Here is a 16822-nt window from a genome sequence, read left to right as displayed (position 1 = left end):
CTGTGTGTGTGGGGGGCTCTGTGTGTGTGTGGGGGGGGCTCTGTGTCTGGGGCTCTGTGTCTGCTAATACACTCTATTAAAAAAAAATAATGAAAAAAATGCCATTTGCAATGCCAATAGCTCTAACTTTAACAAAGACGAGACCATTGCATTGTAAATGCTTGTTTAAAGTTGCAGGCACTCCGGAGCAGCCTTGTCAGTGTTAGTAACCGCTTTATAAATGCCAGTACCATTCCTTTCCATAGTTGTGCGACTGACCAAACTTATGGCTTGATAGGAAAGGTCAGTTTTACTGTTTGGTGGCTTAGAGTTAACATTTGCAACAGGCAGAGTCATACGTAGTGACACCAGAAAGGGCACATATGACTAGGATTTCAGAGTCCCACGATCAGGTCCTTCTGGGGCCCGGGCACCAGAGTAAAAGGGCTGTTTTGAACTTGTAAAGACGTGCTATATAGATGCTTTGCAAAGTATGAGAGATTGCATCCATTTATGCTTGCTGCACTAAATTTTTGAGATAATTAGCAAAATCAATAGTGAAAACAAGCCCATCAGACCATATACAGGCCCACAAAAAAAACCCACATACTGATATGCCAGATTCGCCATTCTGGCACTGCCAGATTGCTGCATAGGCCAGTCCAACCCTGGGTCCTTCTGAGTCTTGCGATCCTCACCTTGTACAGGAGACTCCTGCACATAGCAGCAACAGAAAGTAAAAGCGATTTGGATGCTCTGGTGCATGCAAGTCTCTTGCTGCACCTAACTCTGCCCACCAGTATGCCTTTTGGTGTCGCCAAATTCAGAACTTTTACCCCTGCCTTAAGTGATGCTGCTGATCTGTCAAATTTTGTTTTTGTTTACCTAGATTTTATTTCCCCAGCCAGTTTTATTGTAGCCTTTCCATTCACCAGCTTTTGCTACAGGATCATGGATTCAAAGAATACCAGTTCTCCAGTTTGGAATCCGTACTCATTGGCTATTCCTGAACTGTGCCGTACCTAATGATATTAGTCAGCAATCCAGTATTAAGATGTAAAAGGTGAACCAGTGATTGAAGTGGTCGAGTCTCCTAGAAGAACCATTGTTTTATGTTAGTGGATCCACAATGCCAAAGAATCAGAAGAAGTGTGCAGAGGGTTCTATGAGGATCAAAAATGGAAGTTGAGGTTCTACTGCATAGCAAATTATAAGTTATGAGACATTGGTGAGAGCAGTGTCAGTTGAGTGTCAGCTAAAGGTAGGTTGGCATACAGGTACAGTGAGAAGAAACACGGTTTAAGATTAGCCCCATGAGTACTGTGGAGAAGAGGGAAGGGAACTCATGTTTCCCTAACTTGGAAAGGGCTCTTGTAGTTGTTTGGTGGACCACTAGGGTGGGTTTCCTACTGGGAGTGACTTTACAGTCTCAACTGTACCTAACAATCGAGCTTTAAGCTTCAAGAAACCTTGATATTACAGTCTACTGGAATCTGTGCAGAGGATAGTACCAAGATTATCTGGGCTTACAAGGAAAAGAAGTGTTCCACTCGCTCTCCATGAACATATTACCACACACCGCACTCAAACTGCTGCAGAGTATCCTTGCTGCCTCAGTCGTACCAGCAGGTCTGCTCTCGCAGTGACCCTGAGGGATTTTCCTCTAGTCACATGGAGGGCAGAGAGCAAAGGACGGCAGTGAAATTCTAGAATTTTATGTTGTGCAGGATGTCAAAATTAGAATTCTTCATAGTTAAAAGAATGCCTTGAATTCCTGGGTTAGATGAGAAACGGATCTTCTAAATACGCTTTTTCAATATGATGATCTGTCCATTTGATGATATCTTTCTGAGTCTCCAAATCCCAGATGTTGAGGAGTCTATTCCTGTGAAGTCAGTTTCTGTTTATAGCATATATAAGTGAGGTTTTATGAAAGGCATTTCTTTTTTAATAGCTCTGGCCTTGATCCTGGCCTTTCTGAGGCCAGGCAGTAGACCAGATCCTTGTTGACCCTTCGAAACAACAGAACCATTTTTTGGTGCTCTGTATCTACTTGGTTTTGCAGACCCCTTTTCCAAAGTTATCGAGACAAGTAGGTGGCGAATCTTTTTGATTATTTGTTTGCTATTTTCACCCCTGGGTTGGCTGAAGATTTTTGAGCACTCCTTTTCCAGGCTGACTCTATATTTCCCAGGATTCTTACTTTCTCTGTATATTGCAGATTCTTCAATGTAAAAGGTGGAAGACATGCATGTTGTAGGCCATGAGGATTCAGGTTTTCAATTTCCTCTATCCAAAATGAGTTAGCTTTTCTATTCCTGCACCTCCTCCTGCTTAGTCCCCGTTGCCTTCTAATTGGTGCCTCTTTTCCCTTCAATTTTGCAGTGCTTAGACCAGATTCTTCTTCACCCTTGTGACTCTTTTTAAAGACATGTTTTCCAGTTGCTACTTTCTGTATCCTGCCAACTTGCTAAAGCCCATACCTGCCCAGAGCACCAGTTACTTTAAAACTGTTTCCTTAGCTGCAGGAATCATGTACTTAAAGGATCCCTGTACAACTTCATATTTCAATGCTTAAATCACCCAATGAAGAAATATTTCACCTTGAAATGGTCCCAGAACATGGAATTCTCTCTAATCATGTATTCAACTTGTTAACTGTGAGGGATTTCAAAAGAGGACTAAAGAGTTACATTTTTACTTTGCACTACTGAGCCTAACAATCAGTAGCTTACAAAGGATCTCCCGTAGGAACATTTTGGTTATTTTTGATGTGTCCTTCCTCAGTGATGCATCTCCTGTGTATTTTGCTTCAGGTACTCCTGTCCTTAGTTCATTCATAATATGCTGTTTGCCTTTTTTTATGCAAAGCACACTAGTACCCTTGCAGAGGCCTGGGCCGCGGAGGAGGGGAGGGGCATGGGGGGGAGGATGAGTCTCTAACATGTATGTTTTTGTTGAAAAAAGATTCCAATATGGCTGCCACGTGTAGTGTCTTGTATATATTTGGATAGTGGGACCCTTCTAGTCCCCGAAGGACTCTGTAGGAATGACGTAAGTGTTGGCGTTTGTTTAGGTGTGGTTAAATAAAGTTTAAAGTTTAAGTTTAAAGTTTAACGTTTAGGTGGCTATCTTGGTGTGGTTTAAAAAAGAAAAAAGGCAATCCACATTAGCAAAATCAGTAGGTATGCACTCTGTGTCACCTGTGAGACCTACTAACTTTGCCATTGTTTGTTTCCAGTTGTCTTAGGGTAAAGCCATTTAACATACTTTCTCAGGACCTGGCCTGTTTGACACTTTGTAAAATAGAATTGAAAATGTTAATGAATGTCCCTCCTTAACTGCCTGTAAAACCTATGTTGTTTCAGTCAACCGATTTGAAAAGTTAGATAAAAAATGCACTACTTACAATTTTGGGGGAAGAATCCCTTCGTATCACCTACAGGGAAGTTGAAATGGCTTACGTTGCTCACGTACTGAGTTCAAACGGACCGTTTGTGCCTGTCCACTTTCAAAGTACCTAACCTTCATGCACTCCCACACACGTATGCCCAACTTGAAAGATCACCACTATGGCGACTTGGATCATAAATCTTGCCTTTTTTCAGCCTGGTCCTCATCAACTACAAAAGCTCTGCTGTACCTGCTGTAAAATGTATCTTAAGTTGCTAAAATATAATTGGTTAATAGATTTCTCATTGCTGCAAATTTTTAACTATTGTAGGCACCCCAACGAGCTGAGCCCTAAAACCCAACAGAATGAGAAATATGTTTTACGTCATACACTGTATACTTGTGGACATGTAAATTACGGAGTATAGGAAATGTATTATAGGTATTCCGTGTGTGTGGGGCTTTTAAGCATGGAGGTACATGTGCATGTATGTGTGTGTAAGCCTTGTCTATGGGCCTTAGTATGAGTTTGGCAGTCCGATGGACCGCCAATCTCATGGTGGCGGTGCAGCTACCGGCGCATCAGTGGTCCGACTGCCCTATTACAAGTAGAGTGGTCGGGCTGCCATGGGACACTACTGCCGACAGGGATCTGCAAAGTTCGTAAAACCACCTTAAGTATTCAAAAAGTAGTGATTAATGATGAGGAAGGCGTTCATGTTTTAAAAAATACTAAGGATAATAACATTTCATTCATGTAACAGACTTTAAATTAAAAAAAAGACTTGCATTTTGTGAAATTTCACAATTTGAATTTATTTTCTGTGCCTTTTTGCCACCTAAAAGTAATCATAGATAAAGTCTCAAAATAAATCTACTGTGCAAAGCGACTCTGACCATCTCACTTGAGTCCTTGGTTGAAAGTAAAGGTGGGTGCCTAGTGGTAACTGCATAACGGGGGGAAGCAAAATGAATTTTGACTTTCTAACTAACAGAAACTTAGCCTCAGGCTACAGAGAAATGCTTGTGAAGGGACTGATGAGCCCCAACAGATCTTGTAAAAAACCATCAACACATATAAAGTTCCACCTGTTTACAGAATAAGTTGGACTCAATACCCCATTCCCCACACATATTGAAGCCATCTAATCCTGGGGCTTTACAGTCAAGTTAACTCCATTTCTATGCACAGTTTACTATGCCGCTGAAGGTGGCTGGATACTACAATTAAGAAGCATTAATCCCAGTTTTTGTATAGCGTAACCAAAGCCCAAATGTAGCAGAGCAAAAGGATCAAAGGCATACAACAAGTGAACGTGTCTCATTCTGAACTTGACAATATGGACCTTCCTGATTCACCAGGACCTTGTGCTGGTGGTGCCCACCCTTGTGAAACAGTGAAGCAGTCAGGCCCTGCTTTAGAGTTCAGCTGGAGCAGTTTCTGTCCACTATTGCAGTAGGCTTCTCTACTCCACTCAGGCGACGGAGAAAAGCCTGCCAGACTTAGTGTTTCTCATTAGATTAGAGGCAGTTTCTCTGCTCAAGTAGCCTTCAAATGAAGACCCTAGGAATGTGCTGGAGGTAGTGTACATTGTTAGCAAGTGTTCATAGATTGTTTCCTGGAATTGCTGAAGTGTACTTGCCAGCGTGTCAGAGACATTCAGCTTACCTTGGTGTAAAAATCTGCCCGCTTCTCCAGCAGCATTTCTGCTCCACCTGGTGGTGGATCAGTGACTCTATATCAGTTGGTTTATCCTCTAACATCAAGATGTGTTTTAGACTCACAGCTTGGCGGGCCACTGGCATGATGCTTGCCATTTTGAAAACACTAAGTAGGAAATACATCACTTATGGTGCGGGCTGGAATTCCACTAGTGGCATGGCGGAATTCCAATTCTTGCTCTCCTCTAAGTCAAACCATTAGAAACCTCACTATTTTTCCATGCTTTTAGTTGTCCACTTATTTTAAAGAAATGTCTTTTACTAATATTTATTTTTACATTGGGGATGTTTGATTTACCAGTGATTTTCAGTGTTAAGCGTTCGCCATACATTTTTGTAGTGATTTGTATGTACTTTTTGATTTTCACTGAAGTTTCATTCAATGCTTCTTAACATTGATTTGAGTAAGTGAAGTTTTGTATTATTATGGTTTTCTACTAATTTTGAATGTAACTTATTTTTTCCTTCTCTCTAAGAATGTTGAGACACTTCTTCTGGTCATATTTTTCATTTTACTCGAACTGACAGGTGTCCTACCGAAAGAACCACTAAAGGAGGACAAAGCAAGGCCATACAACTCTCTAGATGGACTGGTGACAGTAGAAACACTGCTTGTCCCAAATGAGAACCTCAGACAATGATAGGGTTACAAAGACATTGAAGCTGAAACCTTGACGTTTCAGTAAAAGGAAGTATGTCAGGGCAAGGCAATATAATATCACTCGGATAAAAGTGAGCTGGGTATATTGAATACATTGCAAAAACACTACACATGCATTATGACACTTAAAGAAAAGACCAAGAGTCCTTTATATACTCTGTGATCCTTACCTTCTATGATGATCTAGACTCGTCAGGCATTCAACAATCAGTTCCCATCTTGGCTTTGGCATGGCTGCTACTTTGGATGTGGCAAATGGTAGCATGATTGCGCGCCCTAGGACACCCAGAGAGGCTGAGTTGCTAAACTCCTCGCCTGTTGCAAAACTGGCTGCTGCAGACCTCGAGATCCTATAGCATGGGTGAAAGAGGTGAGGAGGAGACAGCCTAGTGCCACCCAGCCCTAGGTACCACACATCAAAAGTTTATTGGTATTCCTTTGTTCTGCTATTTCCTTTGCCGTCTTCTCCTGTTTTTGTTTTCTTTTTTATTATATTTTAATATTTTGATAAAACATGCCTTAGTCATTTTTTTTTTACTGAAATTTGCCTCACCTCACACGGCTAATAAATAAAAACGAGCAAAGATTACTTAGTCATCTGTTTACCTTTGTTTACCTCTGTGGACTGTTCACTTGACTGTGGGTCGTTGTCCAGCAACCCAATTTGCTGGTGTATTTCTTACTCAACTTAGATCATGCGTGTCACTTCTAATGATGCATGTATTTTTTTTGTTGTTACTAGAATGGCCTTTGGATGACAAGTTATTTTGATATCTGGTATATGTTTTTAAAATGATGCAACCAGCCACATTGTATATGTTGGACCTTTTAGCAAGCATACTTACTTCTGCTATTTTGGTTTTATAGTTATTTAGCATGGAGTACAAAAACGAATGTTATTGTGTTATTTAGGAGATAAATATTTTCCAATATTTTACGTTCCTTTGAATATCTTGAGTAGCTATTCATCTCTTAGCAGTGATGTTTTTAGCTCAATTGTATTTTGTCTTAATAAGTGACTTTCATATACTCCATATTGTTTTTCAAAACTATTTGAGACATTTAGCTTTGGGATACATAATGTGTCTCTACATTGGCTAGGATAACGTACCCTGATCTTGAATGACCAGCTGATGTTCAGCATGGTATTTGATGAAGTAATTTATGTAGGCTAAATAATATTAAAGTTATGTCAAATATAATAAAACATGGGTCTACCCTTAATTATAAATCGAGCTGAATGGTTTTGTACTGTTGTCAATATATATCCTGTGAAGACAGCTGAGCACCATTTTAACATGTGATCATGGGTATGATGTGAGCGCAGGTCACTGTTAAGGAAGTGTGTGCTCATAAATACACTCAGACAACCAGTTGCCTCTTTGTGAAGATCATAGACTTATACATCTTTTTGTTCCGCTTGTAGAATTCAGAATTTAAAGGTACAACTGGAAAAACAACAGAATGACTTGCGAAGTGTGTATGATGCTCAGCAATGTCTTGAAGAACAGTTAAAAGAAGCACACAGTCAGTCACAGCTGTTCAGGTGAGGATTTTGAGCTTCCTTGATTGAGCAAGAATTGTCAACGTTTTGACTTCCAGCCCTTTGGCTTTGCCAGTGCTTGTTTTGCGGTGTCATAGTTTTTGTAAAACTTTATTTTTAGGGAATCTGCTGGTCCCTTGTAAATCTAAAGAAAAACGTTGTCTAAAAGCAAAAATATTGTTTGGTCTCAAAAAACAAAGTTCCATAGTAGTCTATGCCCTTTGGGGAGCTACTTTGTATGTGATGTGCTCTTTGTAACAGAGCAGAATGCCATCCCTCGCAGTGAAGTCATCCAGCGGGTAAAGTGGGCTTGACCAACTGTCCCATGCTATATGCTCTAGTGGACAGAAGAATAAATGTGAATAAATAGATAAAGAAGTCTGGCTGAAAGCCCCTATAAGCAAGTATATTGAAAATCTAATGTTGGTGGAAAGAAAAGATGGTGGGTAACGCTAGACTTAAAAATCCCATCCTATGTAAATGTCTTGCATGATAGATTTTTGCTTCATTGCTTGGTCGGATAAGGGACCTTCGTCAGGAAGAAGCTAACAGCTGTGAAACAACTGCTGGGAGCCTTAATTAGATTTTTTTGTATTGTGTCACACAGCATGGGGAACAAAGCTGTCATAAGTACAAGTGGACTACTGCAGAAATGTGTATTATTAATCTCACTTTAATAAGATCATACGAGGTTCATATCGAGTGCACTGCATGCAGTGGGAATAAGATTTAATCCAACCAATATATTTTCGCGACTCAAAGGATACGTGCATTGAGTGGTAACTAGCTGTGTAGAGGAGGATAAAATACATCCCTTTGTGAGCTCGACAATTTCATGTGCCCTGACTGTTGCAGATACTTAACCAGCCCTTTTTCCACTTCCCAATCTGTTTTTTTTCCCAAATTCATTTATAAGAAGGCACCTTTGGTCAGGCGTGTCCAGTTTAAGGCCTGATTCACAAGGGCAGACCACGTGGCCATGGGCGTCTGCAGGGGAGGGTTATGGGGGGGTGGGGTGCTTACCCTTCTCTGGATTTTTCACTTGCCCATTAATGACTGTGCCTAATGACTGTGCCCATGCCCTTTGAAATTGTCAAAAAGGGTCTGAGGATGGATGACATGAAGATTATGCCACCCCTGAAAATATTTCTGTGGACGCCCATGCAAGTGGCTGCCCTCCAGCAATAAAGTGAGATGTATGTGACAGCTACATTTCCTGGTGGCAGACAAGGATCGTGTCTACTACACATTATCACAGTACAAGAGACAGTGGAGTTATCCACACACAAATGCTGCACTAACAGCGCTTAACTTAAGTCAGTTTTTTCCGGTACTCTGCACCGGCACTTATTTGGCATCACTGGCGCTTATAGTGCACATACGACCCAAAGATATTGGAGCGCTTTACGTGAGCACTAGTTTAAGGACACATTCCTTTTTTGTAGGCACGGGGAGATGAAGTGTTTTGTCCAGCAACTGACGATGTTAAGCCGACGCCGAGATTCAAGCCTGGTTGGCAGCTCTGCCCATTACTCCACATCCTCTCCACTAATAGCAGTAATGGGCTGGCGCAAGCTGCCTCCTGACGAGAGCCCCGGCACGTATTTCTTCACAAATTAAGCACTGTGCACTGCCACCCTGATAAGGCCATATAGGTAAAATAACATGCAGCACGCTCTTCCCTGTCCACCGGCCCATGCCCCTTTCTGCCATAGAATTCTCTTTGTTTCCCAGTCCCCCTGCCCACTCTCCCACTTGTCTCTCTCTCTCATTGTTCTCTCTCTCTTCCTTGTTTCTACTGCCACTGGTCTCCTCTACCCTAATCTTCTCCCCTTAGTGGGATGGGCATGCCTAAATGTGGGTCTCTTGCTCGCTGTCCCACTGGATTTAAGCTAGCCTGGCTGATGAGGGGTGATACCCCGAAACCGGACCCAGGATGCTGGTTCGGGTTCCGGGTGAACCCAACTCAACAGTTCGGACTGGACTGTTCCCATGAGGAGGAGGGTCAAGTCTGATTTGCAAATGGCTGGGCTCAAACTGGGGTGGCGTAGTGAGCAAAGAGCGATAGATTTAACCCAGATGTCTTGACTGGGGTGAATGTTTGATTCTTTCAGGATTCCGTCCCTCATTTGTTGCCACAGCACTTTTAGAAAGTTTGCATTTTCCTGCCCTAAGCTATGTGGTGCCTGCAGCCTTGGTCAAATGACTGGGTGTATTTGGCAGTTGAAGTTTGTTTATTTCTACCAGACAGCCACACAATAGAATGGTTAGGGGGCCTGGATGGACCATCAACTGGCAGGATGGAGAGTGATGGAGCTGGACAGAGTCCCACCTGCAACAGAATAGGGTGTGCGCTGCCTTCACACAAAGGGCTTCATGCCCCTGCATTGTTCTTGCAGTCAGCTTGGAGTCAGGGCAGGGAAGTCATGAAACTTCAAGCACTTCAAAGGGAATCCTGTAGAAATTTCTCCTACTTCAAACAAGGCACCATGTATAAAAAGGTGACCCTCAGACCCACTCTTCAGTTCACTTTCTGGACCCGCAGAAGGTTTCTTAGGGCTGCCTGCTGCTGTATCCTGCTGGGTACTCCACTAGACTGTTTTGCTGCACTTGTAAGGACTGCTTTGCTGCCTGGAGTCTGCCTTGAACCCCTTGGAGGCCTGCCCTCCTGCTTGAGCCCTGTTTCATTAGTTGACCCAGGGCTACCAGATTAACTCCAAGGGCTAAGTGGCTAGCTCCTGATCAGAGTCTTAGGGACAGAACAGGCTCCAACCATCTTGAATCCACACCTGGACGCAGCCTGAGTGAGTCCTAACCCACCAAGTAGTTCCCTACCAGTCATAGACCCTTCGTGGTGGTGCTGAAGGTGCCCAGATAGCCAAATTTAAAAACTGCTCTGAGAACTGAGAGAATACTAGGTCCAACCTACTCATCTATCCGCCCAAGGAACTGGTCAGCATGATTTCACGACACCTCCCGCTACTTTCTGATCCATAGCAGCAAATGTTATTCAGCGGTCCGTTGCCAAATGGATATCCAGCCTCGTGGGACTGTCATTGTCTACAACCTCCTGCCTTGTTCCGAGAGACATTTTCAACTTCTAAAAAAGAGCCTAAGTCAGAATGTAGAAATCTTCACTGTGACTTCGTCCAGCAGCTCCCCGACAGCAAGGCTTCTTCCTCAGACACCGCCTGCATCCTTGGCCTGCTAAACTTTACCCTCTTAGAACAAAGTGCCATTCAGGCACAATCCACTTTATGTATCCGACTTGTCCTCCAACACGATTGGCCATATTTTTCGACTTTGACCCGGTCTCAAAAACTAGATGTCCGCGTTAGGCACTTTAATCTATTAGGCCATATTTTTCATTTTACATTTTCAAAATTCCTAACTCCAGTTCTACTGATTGGATTCTTTTAATTTTGGTATAAAATAATTTATGAACATTTACTCTATTTCTATACATTGATGTGGAATTTTTCCTGTTGTGTTATCATTTTATTGCGTTTTATGTACTGCATGAATGCTTTGCTCATTACTCTAAGTTGACCCCAGCTGCCTTTAATTTAATCTACCAGAGTGTGAAGCACAGGTTATTTAGTGACTTTTTTTTGTTCATCCTGACAGGGATTGTGGCTGTTGCTTGACATGGAATTATATAGTTTGCGTTTGCCCTGACTGTTAAGAGCTGGCCTTTTGGCTGGTAATGTAGTCTCTCTTCACTTTACTCCAAGATAAGACCTTTTGCTCTATTCTGTCTGTTCAAACTACAGATGGAATTAGAAACATTAGAATCTAAACAAACTATAGAGTTAACTGTTAATAACCAAAAGAAAAATTCTTAGTAGATTAAAAGAAAAACTCTGGAGGCAGTCAAGAAGCATGAGAGCCCAAGCCAGAATCAGGAACAGAAGGAGATGTGATATCAAACAACGATGGAAGAAGTGTTCAGAACAAGCAACAAAGGATCAATGTTGCAATGCACTGAAACAGTCACCAGTGCTAGCTTTGTAGTCAAAGTCACAAGAAACAACGAATTCATCCGGATTAAATAACCAGCATCGTGAATTGGGAAGACATACTAACTTTATGGTACCATTTTCAGTTTTGCCCCAAAAAAGCAAGGACTGGAGTATAGGGTAACAAAAGGTAAGGATTTATATTCAAGATCTGCACATGATCATAGCCTGAGGACAGCGAAGTAGATGATTGTGGCATTGTCGACCACAACAGCATTACCCCCTAAACTCGGCAGCAAGTGCTGTTGACCCCATCCTCAAAGCTCTGAGCTTGGCCACAAGCGTTGTTGAACGTGTGCATGTTGACTTGCATATGTTGGCTCTGGAAGAACATTTGCAGTTCGCTGTCAGAAACCAAGTCTCTGATCAGATACCAAATGCAAGATAGGTGGTTAGAACTTAACACTAACACACCATTAATGAGTACAGTACTTGAAACTAGCCATCACATTTTAACTTAATACTCTTAGGCCATGAGCTTTATCAAGAGTAAAGCGTTTCATATCTACAGCACACACATAAAAGTTACACCAACAATCCTATACATCAAGGCCAAAATAAGTTTTGTAAAAAATGTTTTAAGATAGATAACCAGCTGATTACAGCTCAAACACCATGTGCGCTGAAAAACGTGTGAACCTCTAATGTGCATATGGAAATGGAGCCGTGAAAGTTAAGTGCAAATATAATTCTATTAAATTGTAACTATATTTGTGAACTGATAAAACGAGGTGAGCAAAATTCTAATTTCTAAGCAAGGCGTAAATCCTTCTAAGATACCGTGTTGCTTAGAAGCCTTAACTTAGATAGCTAACCTCAACATTTAAGCTGTAACCGTAATACAATAAATTGAGTGGGATTTAGGTCAGCCCCCTGCTTATGATTGCATGTCCTTTTAGTCTATCTCAGTTTTCTGTCCCTTATTCAATGCTTATCATCCCTTTTTTGTGTTTGTCCCATCCCTGCAACATTGCAGCTTTAAATTGATTTTGGTTGCAAGAGTTTCTCCCTCTACTGCTCAGGTTCTCTTTTTTTATCTTTCATCACTTTATAGCAATGCCTCTTTCCTTGTTTTCATCCCCATCCAGGTGTTGTCCCACATATCCCCACACTGTGTCCTCTTTCTGCTTTCTCCCGACTCATTTGTTGTGTCTGACAGCTATAACCCTATACTTTATATCCAACATGAGCTATGCACTGTTCTACCCCTCACTACAACCACTATTTTTTCATATGGTGTAATATGTTAGACATGTACTAGAAACATGGAAAGGGGAATGGATTTAGAGAGAAAACAAACACTGGATATACCTCTTCTGCTAGGTCATAGTGTCTTCTGTTTGGAATGGATATTGAAAGGCAAATAATAGATATTTAGTAATCTTCCATGTATGTTGAGCATCTAACTTTCTCACAGTGTTATACCTCTAGCTATCTCTTTTTAACCATATCTCTGTGATCTTGATATAAAGCTTTTTTCATATATCTGAAATATAGTGACACATTATTGATTACAGAAATGCTTAATGACCTACCTCCCAAACGGCAAGATAACTACCCCTAATTTCAAGTGTACACGCATGCAGATATTTTCAAAAATAGAATTCTTCTGTTAATTCACAAGAATACGAATTCAGCAGTTCAGAAATGCAAAGTTAAAAAAGGAATGCAGATGCCCAAATCTTTGATCAAATAAGTCTAAGTTAAAAAATATTTCAAATTAGTTTTGCCTCAGCTTGATTTCCAGAATAAAGAATGCCCCATTACAAACTCCCAAGAAAGAAGGCTGTTTCTCCAACACAAATCCACAAAAAAGCAATCCTGGCTCCAGAAACATTGTTCAATTGCCAGCAAAGATGCTGTTAAACACGAGGACAGTTGTAATCATCAATCCATGATGCTTATGTCATTATCTCCAGCTGTCATGAGAGTTCAGGGGCCCCTGGTAAGTGTTGTCCATTCTCTGTTAGTGATATGTAGTATATACCACCACCTGTCTGCTCACCAAATGTGTTCATATATGTGTTCATAATATGTCCTGATAGTGAAATACTGCCAATTTAGTTTTTCACTATTGAAAGGCTATCTTCCCCTTAGGATAACATGGGGAATGCTGTGTAGCATTTTTACCTGCTCATCTTCCTATAGCGGCAAGATAAATAGTTGGAATCTGGTATCCCTGAACTCAGAATTTAATAACACATCTTTTAGTGAAGATGGTTTTTAAATTCTAAGTTTGGAAATAGCACTTTTAGAAAGTTGTTATTTTCTTGTTGAACCTTTCTGTGTGCCTCTGCCTGTTTGTGGATTAACTGTCTGGTTTGTGAGTGACAGGGGCTGGGGTGGCTCCAGGAGGCTGGGTGAGTCAGCACTAGGCTGAATAGACCTATCTGCATGAGGAAGAGGACTAAGGGACTTTCTGCTGTGTGCTGTGTCCCCCTTGCTTGAAGAGGAGCTGTGCTGTGTGCTTTGCCCCCTCTGAAGTATACCTGTCTCCAAGGGCCTGAGAAGAGCTGGCCTCCTGTTGAAACTCAGGGATATAAAAGTTTGCCAAGGACCTCTAAAACTCTCCTTACATCGTGCTCCGCTGTCTCTGCTGTCTCGGGCTGTCTGTGTGTCCAAGAACGTCGTTTTGTGCCACTGTGCAGGCAGACTTGCTGGCACACTGGTCTGCTCTCCCCAAGTACCGAGAGCGCAACGTGCATCACCGTCGTCGGCCTGTGATCAGGACAGACACCGAGGGCCAGTATCTCTTCCTCAGAGGCCCCCGATTGCCAGAGTTGTTGTTTGTGTGCTTAATATTTACTGCCGCATCTCGGGCTGTGTGCCGGAGGCCGGGTCCGCTGAGGAGAAGAGCCGCAAAAACATCCTGCCAAGATTCACCGTAGCGGGCCCAGAGTCCGTGACTCGTCACTGCCGAGCCACGCTGGGATTGGTCCCAGCATAGAGGGTTTCCCTAGCAACGAGGAGGCTCGTCCCGGCAGAGCCTCGTCAAGGGAAGTGCAGCGCGAGGCATCCCCTAGCAACTGGGGCTTCCTCACGCTCGTCATCGAGGGCGGAGCCGTACCGGAAGCCAGGGAGCACCACCAAGGAGAGAGCTGCCCCTCCGGAGATTAGCGTGGACTGACCAGCCCACCGTTCCGCTCGCAAGGTAATCAGCTGCATCAGGGTGTGTAAAACATCGTTGGGACTGGCGCGCACTCATGCATTGAGAGGAGGTGATTTTAAGCAGTGCAACGGAGCAAGCTAACATAGTACTTTCTGTGCTTAAGCCAGCGAGGGCAATTGATGTTAAGAGCATCATTCTTTTGGTGACTGGCGTGCGCCCGCGCATGTGAAAGGGAGCAATATTCCTCATTTAAAGCTGGGCAAACAAGTGTAGCACATCCCGTGCTGCAGCAGGGGCATTTTGTTAAGGGCACCATTTTAAGGAGCCTTCCACACGCTAACAACAAGGGGTCGCAGCCATACTGAGCCTACAAGTGTCTTTTATTCTCACAAGTACGTTTTTACAAAGAGAACATTGCTAAAGTTAACTTTTTCTACAAAAGGACATTGCTAAAGTGATCCTTTTCTACAAAAAACACTGCTACTGTGAACCTTTTATTAGCAAACCATTATTGGAAGAGAGTCTATTTTTTTGTTGGATTTATGTCGTTTTGACTCTGCCTATTCAAGATAAAGTGATTTATATTTTTTTAAATAACTTGTGTGGCGTCCATTTATGGTGTTCCACTATATTGCTGTGAGTGTTGGTACCAATACTTTACACATTTCCTTGGGGATAAGCCTGTCTGCTCGTGCCAAGCTAACAAGGGGGTGAGCAGGGGTTATTAACAGTGTGTATCCCCCTTACCCTGACTAGAAGTAAGGGTCCCTATTTGGACAAAGGTACTTACCTCTTCCAACTAGAGACTCCCAGATCTGACAGGTACCAATTGAAATATTCCTCCGACATTTGCTCTCGTTGTCTTTATAGCCATTACTTTAGCAAGATTATGTATTGCACAGGATTGGATTTGCCCCACAGCTGCAAATATGGAAAAAAGGTGAAATCTGTGTTTTGCACTGGTTAGAACTCTGGATCGCTACTACTTTTAATAAAGGCTGTGTCTGCAGTCGGAGATTCTTTCCACAGTGAGGCTCGCTCAATCTAATATCCAGATAACTGGTATACTCTCAATTTTTTCTATTGATTGCTACTTAATTATTCGATTTTTTCAGGGCCACTTTATTTTTCAAGTTTTTTCAGCATATACTGTAATGTATTTAAATCAAATCTTTAGTTATACATGCATTGTGAGCTATGAGAGATTTGTAAAATAGCAATTATTTTTGTGTTTCTAGGCCCCTTTTCTCTATAAAAATACCCCAAAGTTCCAGCACCGTCCATGCCGGAACTTTTTTGCCATTCCCATTGCGGTGCCTGTTCTCTAAGCACCGCCATTGGAAAGGCGAAGGTCTGTCCGCCGTACACGAGTTCAACTCGTAATATAGCAGCCAGTCCTTGCGAGGGTTTGGGGCAGCTGTGCCGGCAGAGAGCTGGCGCAACAAAGTAATACTCCAATAATTGATGTCAGAGCCATGCAGGTGCTGTAATGGATCAATCGCTGGAAGAATCGTCATTCTAGTAGAGTTGTAAAATAGAACTGTAAAAAGATCTGTTGGGCCAACTAACTTGAAGATTAATTAATATTTTGAGCTTCTTTATTGCTTTCCAGAGAGAGAATAACCCAACAGCATGTAGCCCTGAACAAGATAGTGCCACTACTTTGCTTTGCCAAATCAGAGCTGATAGCAGTCAGAAAAGAGGTGCTTTACATTTTCGAAAATTGGGCAATAATGAAGAGGAAACTTGGTGTTGAAGTTGAAGATGCAGCCAAAACAGCTTTGACAGGTGGGTCATCAAGCTGTTTCTAGAGTGATGCAATCCTATTTTTGTTTTTTACCTTACTTTTAATTTTGATCCAAACTCATACCCCTCTCATTCTTTGCAATCTTCTTCTTCCGCCATTTCACAGACCTGTACATTTGTTTTTGTCCAAAGCAGCAGATACTGTGACATACTCCTCCACTGAAACCTCTTCTACACCCCATAGACACTTTTATCTGCAGGTCTTATTAACAAAGCACATTTTGAAAGCATAGCCTATTTTAGGATATGAGGATTACTTTACTGACCTCATAATCCCAAATGTTCTCGCTAGCTTTGGTTCATGAATCCTGCTTCCTTACCATGCACTCTTCTTCTGTCTTCTGGCGTGGTTTATGCTTCTATTGTGCCCCACTGCTCATTTCATCTAATAACAACACCCAAAAAAAAAAAAGTAAACTCTCCTTTTTAAACGCAGACTGGCTTCCTTGCTGCAGGAAAGGGGCTACATTTAAAGGAATCCGGACTACATTTAAAAAAGTTAACTGTATTGAAATACGATCACAGGTGCGGTGGCCGCTGACCCCAGCAGGCCACCATCCGTGTGATGGCATTCAGTCATACCGAGTCAC

General features: G+C 42.2%; 1 protein-coding gene across 1 annotated transcript in view; it reads left to right on the top strand.

Moving 5' to 3' along the window:
* The window catches only part of LEKR1 (leucine, glutamate and lysine rich 1), a 635278-nt gene that overhangs the window by 311335 nt on the left and 307121 nt on the right, over positions 1 to 16822 (top strand). The window contains exons 4-5 of the mRNA XM_078665467.1: positions 7182 to 7301; positions 16039 to 16214. Coding sequence (XP_078521593.1) covers positions 7182 to 7301; positions 16039 to 16214 — 296 coding nt within the window. The remainder of the gene's footprint in view (positions 1 to 7181; positions 7302 to 16038; positions 16215 to 16822) is intronic.

The sequence above is a fragment of the Lissotriton helveticus genome, chromosome 11 (assembly GCF_964261635.1).
Source record: "Lissotriton helveticus chromosome 11, aLisHel1.1, whole genome shotgun sequence".
NCBI classification, from domain to species: Eukaryota; Metazoa; Chordata; class Amphibia; order Caudata; family Salamandridae; genus Lissotriton; species Lissotriton helveticus.
Note: the sequence above shows the minus strand (reverse complement) of the source record. Positions and strands in the feature narration are given on the sequence as shown.